The 7,581-nt window shown below is 52.9% G+C and overlaps 1 protein-coding gene across 1 annotated transcript in view; it reads left to right on the top strand.

Moving 5' to 3' along the window:
• ASB2 (ankyrin repeat and SOCS box containing 2) overlaps positions 1 to 7,581 on the top strand; it is a 30,904-nt gene that overhangs the window by 11,013 nt on the left and 12,310 nt on the right. Inside the window, exons 3-6 of the mRNA XM_024757866.1 lie at positions 956 to 1,122; positions 1,975 to 2,130; positions 4,162 to 4,407; positions 7,411 to 7,581. Of these exons, the coding sequence (XP_024613634.1) occupies positions 956 to 1,122; positions 1,975 to 2,130; positions 4,162 to 4,407; positions 7,411 to 7,581 (740 nt within the window). The remainder of the gene's footprint in view (positions 1 to 955; positions 1,123 to 1,974; positions 2,131 to 4,161; positions 4,408 to 7,410) is intronic.

Raw genomic sequence — 7,581 nt, 5'->3', positions numbered from 1 at the left:
CAAAAAAAAAAAAAAAAAAAAAAAAAAGGGACCCTTGGTTTCCATCTGTGGAAGTGAATGAGCCGGCCACGTTTCTAGTGGAGTTTCCCAATGTGGTGCTCAACTTGGAGATAAAGGCATGGGAATACTCCAGGCCCAGGGATGCTCACAGCGGGGCGGAGCACTGGCAAAGCCCGATCCAGAGCCCTCACCTTTATCTTCTTAGGCCAGTGCGTCCTCCAAACGCTCAGAGGAGGCCATTGCAAAGACTGTGTTGAAAGAGATATAAATACAATCCCCAAAGACACAAGCAAACCTCTAACAGGGAAGAGGCTGTCTTTTTGGAAATGGAAGGGATGAAGGAGTGAAATAATTGTCAGGGTTCTTAAATTCTGAATCCTTCCTCTCTCCCTCCCTTCCTTTCATATTTTCTCTCTCTCTCTTTCTTTCAAGCCGCAAGTATTTATTAAGTACCTATTATGGACCAGCCACTGAGCTGGGCCGTGGGAACCAAATCATAAGGGATAAAAGAAAGACACGGGCCCTGTGGTCTTGGAGCTCAGAGTCCAGTGGGGGAGACAGACAGTGGGCAAACAATCAAAGACATGTTAAAGCCAGTGGTTAGCTGAGGGCTTAGGACCGGAGGCAGGGAGAGGCTGACCCGGTCACAGGCAGGCTGAGGAAGCCGTGACGGGGCTAAGAGTCAGAGAGGCCAAGGTCAGGGCCGAGGTCAGGGCCGAGTTCCCAGGGCACGCCCATGTGGGTTAGGAAAAATTATTCTCCTTATTGAGAGGACACGGCTGCAGGGGCTGAGCACCTGTCCCAGAGCAGCAGGGCCAAGCAGGACTGTGCGATCCCACAGCCAGCCCCACTCCTGGTCACCAGCAGGCCCTGCTTTCCTTCTGGGAGAAAGTCCACCTGGCCCTGCCTCTGCCTGCCCCAGTCCGGAGGAATGACCTGCCCCTTGCTCTCACAGGCCCGTGGACCCTGTGCTAAAGGCCATCAAGGAAGGCGATGAAGAGGCCTTGAAGGCGATGATCAAGGCGGGGAAGAACCTCGCAGAGCCCAACAAGGAGGGCTGGCTGCCGCTGCACGAGGCGGCCTACTACGGCCAGCTGAGCTGCCTGAAGGCGCTGCATCAAGGTGAGGCGCTGGGCTCTGTGCGCAGCCACGGGTAGGGACGGACGCACGGACAAGGGCACTTTCCTTGCGGAGCTTTGCCTCACCACAACCATAGTGAAAGGGACAAGGCAAAGTTACCACCCCGCTTGCAGAGTTAAAGTCATCAAGTTGGAAGCAAGGAAGTGCTTGGGGAAGCAAGCCATCCCGCCAGCGCTGCCCCGCCCATCCCGCCACCTCTCCAGGCCTCCCAGGACAGGAGGGCCTAATTCCTAGAAAAGGAATGACGGAAGGCTGACTTGTGGGAGAGCCACTGCCAGTTTGTTCGAGAATGTTCCAGGGGCTGATTTGGTGTGGAAAACACCGCAGCTGTGCCTGTGCCCTGCCAAGGCCGTCTCCAGCAGCTGTGACACTCTGGGCAAATCATGTCTCCTCTCTGAGCCTCGGCTCTCCCCCAGGCCAGATGTGGATGGGTAACACCTGCAGGCAGGAGTTACCTCTGCTCTCAAGAAGCACGGACCCCAGGCAGCCCACCACACTCCAGGGCAGGAGCGACTACATGAGACAGACTTCTGGCAGTGGCTGGTGGGAGTGTAAGGGAAAGACAGGGTCATTCGGAGAAGGAGGGGGTTCAACCAGGGGAGGCTTCCCAGAGGAGGTGGCATCTGAGCTGGATTAATATGACTGGGAAGCTGAAACAGCCCTGTGAAAGTGACTGAATCCAAGGCCAGGGCAGTGTGGCAGTGTGGATGGTAAATTCAGGTGGACGCCGCTCCCATCCGTCCCTGGAACTGGGAGGAAATTGGGACCACCCCTGTGTTGGAGGGGGAGGTAGGTATCTTCCTCCTTTTGAATTTCCTGTTCTATCCTCCCCAGCATACCCGGCAATCATTGACCAGCGCACTCTGCAGGAGGAAACGGCCCTTTACCTGGCGACATGCAGGGGACACCTGGACTGCCTCCAATCCCTGCTCCAGGCTGGGGCTGAGCCCGACATCTCCAACAAGGCCCGAGAGACACCACTCTACAAAGGTGAGCCCACTGGGATGGGCTTCCCCGAGGGAGGGTCCAGAAACTAGGTGGGCAATGGGGAGGATTGCTTGCAAATTGTACAACTCCCCAAGGGGGTCTACTTTGATGGTACAGCCTCGTTTAGATGTGTAACTTACATAGTTGAACCATCCATTCATGTACATATTCAGTCAACATTTCCCAAGTCCTCCCACGGGCCAGGCAGGCTGAGAGCCCTGAGATGAAAAGATACGGTCCGTGTCCATGTGCTCTCCCCATCTGGTGGGCGTCGATTCGCAGATGATGTAATAGTTAGCTACTGGCATTGAAGAGCTTGGCACAAGGCACCTGGGAACATTGGGGAGGGGCCCTGATGTGGAAGAGGGCATCCGCAGGAGGGGGTCCCAGAGCTGAGCCTGAATGGGAGGGATTTACCAGCTGGACAAGCCAGGGGAACAGCATAGGCAAAAGCAAAGAGGCGTGAGAGGGAATTTGTACCTCCAGGATGTTCGAGAAAAGGAAACACTCCTGGCTTACCCAATACATCATCCAAGGACATTCACTGCTTGCCCTGGCAGTACCCAGGGTCAAAATCCGAATACTCATGACGGTTGGTATTTACTGAGTGCTTACTAAGTACCAGGCTCTGTTCTTTTTTCTAACCCTCATATCCATTCACGTACGAGGTAGGCGATGCTAGTATCCCATTTTACAGATGAAGCCCTAAGGCACAGAGAACTGACATGAGGCAGCCAGGATCACACAGCCAGCAAGGGCAGATCTGGGATCTAAACTCCGCGAGCTGGATGCCAGCACCGCACTCTGAACTACTCCACGATCAAGTGTTCAGTTCATGCCTATACGCTTAAGCAATCAGCTTTGGGGCTTGCAAAAATGATAGGACCTTTACACGTTGAAAAACTACAGAAATCTCCAACTTTCCCTGTGTCTGGTATCCAGCACCTGGAACATTCCATAGGCAGCAGGAACCAGGTCCACTGCAGACCTGTGGTGGAAGTGTCTTCCCTAGAACTCATGTCCCCCGGGCACTGGAGCCATCACCTGGAGCCTCAGCTGACCCAGAGAGAGCGCCCAATATGCTGGGTGACTCACAGCTGAAGCCTGGGCCCTGGTCCCGCGTGAGCTCCACTATGTGCCAAGCTCCACCCTAGAGCCTTTGTGTGCTACCTCACTCCACCCTCCCACGGCATCTTCTCGGGAAGGTTCCATTATCTGTGCTTTACAGGTGAGGAAACCAAGCCTGGGGTCCTGTTTGAAACACTACACAGGCAGCCCCCCTTCCTTCTCACCACCCTCCTCTGACTGACTCAGAGAAGCTTCTAGGGATGGTTAATTTGGACAAGTGCCCAGCCTCCCTGGTAATAGCTCTGCCAGTGCTAAGGCTGCATTTAGGGCCTACTGCAAGGTGAGGCTTATACGGGACGTTTGAGCAGACTCAGAAGATAGATTTTAGCCCAAATTAAGTGAGTAGCTTTTGAGGAAGTGTTTTGATCAGGATGATGGCACTGCCCTCCTCCTCCCCTTCTGGCTCGTGGAGGACCGAAGCAGGTAACACTGGAAAGGGAGATGAGGTAGGGGCATTCCGGAACCTTCCAGGGGACAGAGACTCCAGAACGGACTACCTGGATTTGAATCCCAGTTCTGCCACTTACTATCTGTGTGACCTTGGGCAAGTCACTTAACTTCTCTGTGCCTCACTTCTCTCATCTGTGAAAGGGAAAAACACTACATCCTTTAAGGGTGGTTGGGAGAACTAAATTAGTTAATTGTGAGAAGTGCTTAGAATAGAGTGCCTGGCACATAACCAGTGTCAGATACATATCAGCAAATATTAATTCTGATTTGTATTACCATTACTTTTAGTGGTTTATGCAGAGACTGAAACTTAGTGCAGATCCAGTAGATATTTGTTGAGTGAATCCACTTATGGCTGATGAGTGAATGGGTAGATGGACAAACGAATGAATGAAGTCTTGGCTGGCCAGCTCCTGCCGGGGCCCTGCTGACCATCTTGCTTCTCCCTGGGCACAGCCTGTGAGCGCAAGAACGTGGAGGCGGTGAGGATTCTGGTGCAGTACAACGCAGACACGAACCACCGCTGTAACCGAGGCTGGACGGCTCTGCACGAGTCTGTTGCTCGCAATGACCTGGAGGTCATGGAGATCCTGGTGAGCAGAGGTGCTAAGGTGGAAGCCAAGAATGCCTATGGCATCACCCCCTTGTTCGTGGCCGCCCAGAGTGGGCAGCTGGAGGCACTGAGGTTCCTGACCAAACACGGTGAGTGCTAGGGTCCCTGGGTCATGGAGTTCCCAAGGGGCACAGCTGGGAAGGACCTCAGAGACAAACTCTAAGGGAAAGGCAAGTTTAGGGGTCCTCTATGGATATACTCTGACTGAGTGATGCTATCTTCCGGGAGTACTGTGTTGAGAAGGATTCTGAGGCTGTGTCTAGGCTCAGACGGAAATGTTGAGCTCCACAAGTGATCCCTGCAATTAGGCACAAACCTGGAGTGGGGTGGCACACGTGCTGTATATTAGCCATCTCTAACCTAGCCCAACAACCTCATTTTACAAATGAAGAATCTGAGGCCCAGAAAGAGGAAGGGACTTATCTATCTATAATCACATAGCAAATTAGTGATAGAACTAGCCAGAATCTTAGTCTCCCGACACCCTAACCACTTCTCTTCTATCATGGCCAGAAGGAACTTCAGACAACATTTAGGTCACCTCCTCACTTTATAGGTGATGAAACCAAGGACCAGAATAGGGAAATGATTTGTCCAAGGTCTCACGGAAAATTAGAACTGGGATTTGAACCCTGGTCTCTGCACTCCTTGCCTCTGAAAAATCTTTGTTCACTTAATGGGACAAAATAAAATAATATTGCCTGAAATATCACGTCCCAGTAACAGAAGACTCCAAGACTTTGGCAGACATTCTTTTGGTTAAAGAGTATTATATTCTGACCTACCCCAAGAACACTTTTGATTTCCTTTCTCTCTCCATGGGAAGTGACCCTTCCACTTGAGCAACAGAGAACCCAGAGGTAAGCCAGACGCTGGGGCTGAGCTGGAATCATTTGTTGAGGACCCACTGTGTGCCGGGCACTGCACTAAAGCATGAGCACAAGAAGCCAGTGGGGTTCCCTCCACAGCCCTAAGAGGTAGGGAGTGTCCTCACGCCGTTTTGTAGATGAGGAGACCGAGGCTCGCAGAGGTTAAATGATTGGTCACAGTCAGAGCCTGGACTCCGACTGCGTCCATCTGACTCCAAACTGCATGCGCTTCACACCCCGCCACCCCGCCCCAGGCCTCGAGAATTTCCATCCTGGGGCTTGGCCTGGATAAGCAACCACCTACGCAGCACGCACCCGAGCAGTTGGGAAAACAGACCCAGGGCAGTTCCTTGCCGCCGGGGACATATCTGGGCTGACCAGCCTGAGGACAAACGGGCACAGGGAGGGTCCTGGGAGCCAGGAAAGGAGGCTGGGCAAAGGGCAGGGTGCTCAGCGGACAGGCAAGGGGAACTGGCTAACGCTAAACATCTGCCCAGCTCTCCCGCTGAAGCCCTGAGTCAGGGTCTGTTCCCGTTGTGGGCTGAGTCCATTTGCAAATGCAAATATTTTTCTTGTGTGAGCAGGCAGCTTTGCCGGAGGCCGGCGGGGTCCAGGCTTCCAGGGAGCCTGACTCTGAGAGCTTGGCAGTGTCAGAGCCGCTGGCTAAGTCTCCCTCGGGGTGGAGGCAGAACCAGCCTCAGCGCCCCGGCCCCTCCATCCTGGAGAACTCGCATTTGCTGAGCAGCCCCTCTGTGCCAGCCACCTGGTGGGGAGGTTGTCTTAGTTCACAGAATACCACAGACTGGGTGGCTTACGGACAACCAAGGTTTATTTCTCACAGTTTTGGAGTCTGGGAAGTCCAAGATCAAGGTGGATTCAGTGTCCCATGAGAGCCTGTCCCAACTTCCTAGGCAGCCATCTTTTCTCTGTGTCCTCACATGGTGGAGGGGTGAGGGAGTTCTCTGTGGTCTCTTTTATTACGGCACTAATCCCATTCATGAGGGCTCCACCCTCATAACCTAATCACCCCCCAAAGGCTCTGCCTTCTAATAGCATCACACCAGGGATTACGTTTCGTAAGAGTTTTCAGGGGACATGAGTGTTTCAGTCTATAGCGGATATTTGCTTACGTTGCCTTATTTACTCCTTGCAGTTGAGTAGGTACTATTATTCCTGGTCAACAGATGAGAAAACTGAGGCTCCTAAAGGCTGCCCAAGGCCACAGAGCTTGTAAAGCATGAAACAGAAACTTCAACTGGTTCTTGTCTGGCATGAAAGCCTGTGCTCTTTCCGCTAGACCAGAAATCAGTCATCAAAAATTTTAAATTACAAGAAAGCTTGTGATAAGCTGGATGCCCAGAGAGAGGGGATCTGTGGTTAACAGATGCTCTTGATTTCAGCCCTTACTTACATTTCACTGCCGTCTCAGTTCTATTTCCTTCCGGAATAGGGAGGGACTGGGAACAGGCTGCACCGCTCTTTGCAGAGAAACCCCTGCATTCTCTCCATCACCACCAGGGGACTGAGAAGGCGTAGGGGACTGGGCTCACTGGAGACTGTCACCAGGCTGGACTCCTCCCTCCTGCAGCACGGTGTAGTGTTTCCTTCAGAGGAGACAAGAAGTAATTCCTCTCTTATTCCTTGAAATGGAAGGCAGGGAAGAGCAAATCCCAATGAATAAAATTATTAGGGTTTTCTTTACGAGGAGGCTCTGTGCCCTCCTAGAGCTGTGAGGACCTTCCTCAGGGCAGGATCTGGATCCTTTTAGGTGGAATGAGTGTTGAGAGCATGGTCTCTGCCATCTGACCATCTGTCAAGGCTTCTGCCATCGGATCATCAGGGTTCAAGTTTTGGCTCTTCCCTTACGGGCTGGGGGTTCTGGGGCCAGTTGCAGAGGTTCTCTGTGCTTCATCGTCCTTGTCTGTGACATGGAGATCGAGTTGTTACTGATTGCATGGGGTTACAATATGTTGTGGACTCAAAGAGATAGCATAGGTAAGGCACAGCGTCTGGCACAGAGCAAGCGCTCAGTAAATCCCGGCATCGTTGTTGCAGCTCAGGATGGCAGACAGCGGGTCTCAATGTAGCAGAAAGGAGCTGGAGGTCCTCTGGGTGATCCAATGTATCACAGTGGTTAGGGCAGCAGCAGCCAGCCCGAGGTGGGCGTTACATCAAGGACAGTGACCGCCCTGATCACTCACCCATCCGCCTCTCCTTTGCCAGGTGCTGAGATCAACACACAAGCCAGCGACCACGCATCTGCCCTCTACGAGGCCTGCAAGAACGAGCACGAGAAGGTGGTGGAGTTCCTGCTGTCGCAGGGTGCCGACGCCAACAAGGCCAACAAGGATGGCATACTCCCGCTGCACATCGCTTCCAAGAAGGGCAACTACA

This window comes from Neophocaena asiaeorientalis, unplaced genomic scaffold (assembly GCF_003031525.2).
Source record: "Neophocaena asiaeorientalis asiaeorientalis breed wild unplaced genomic scaffold, Neophocaena_asiaeorientalis_V1.1 scaffold476, whole genome shotgun sequence".
NCBI lineage: Eukaryota > Metazoa > Chordata > Mammalia > Artiodactyla > Phocoenidae > Neophocaena > Neophocaena asiaeorientalis.
The sequence above is the reverse complement of the archived record's forward strand: the minus strand, read 5'-3'. Positions and strand labels throughout refer to the sequence as shown.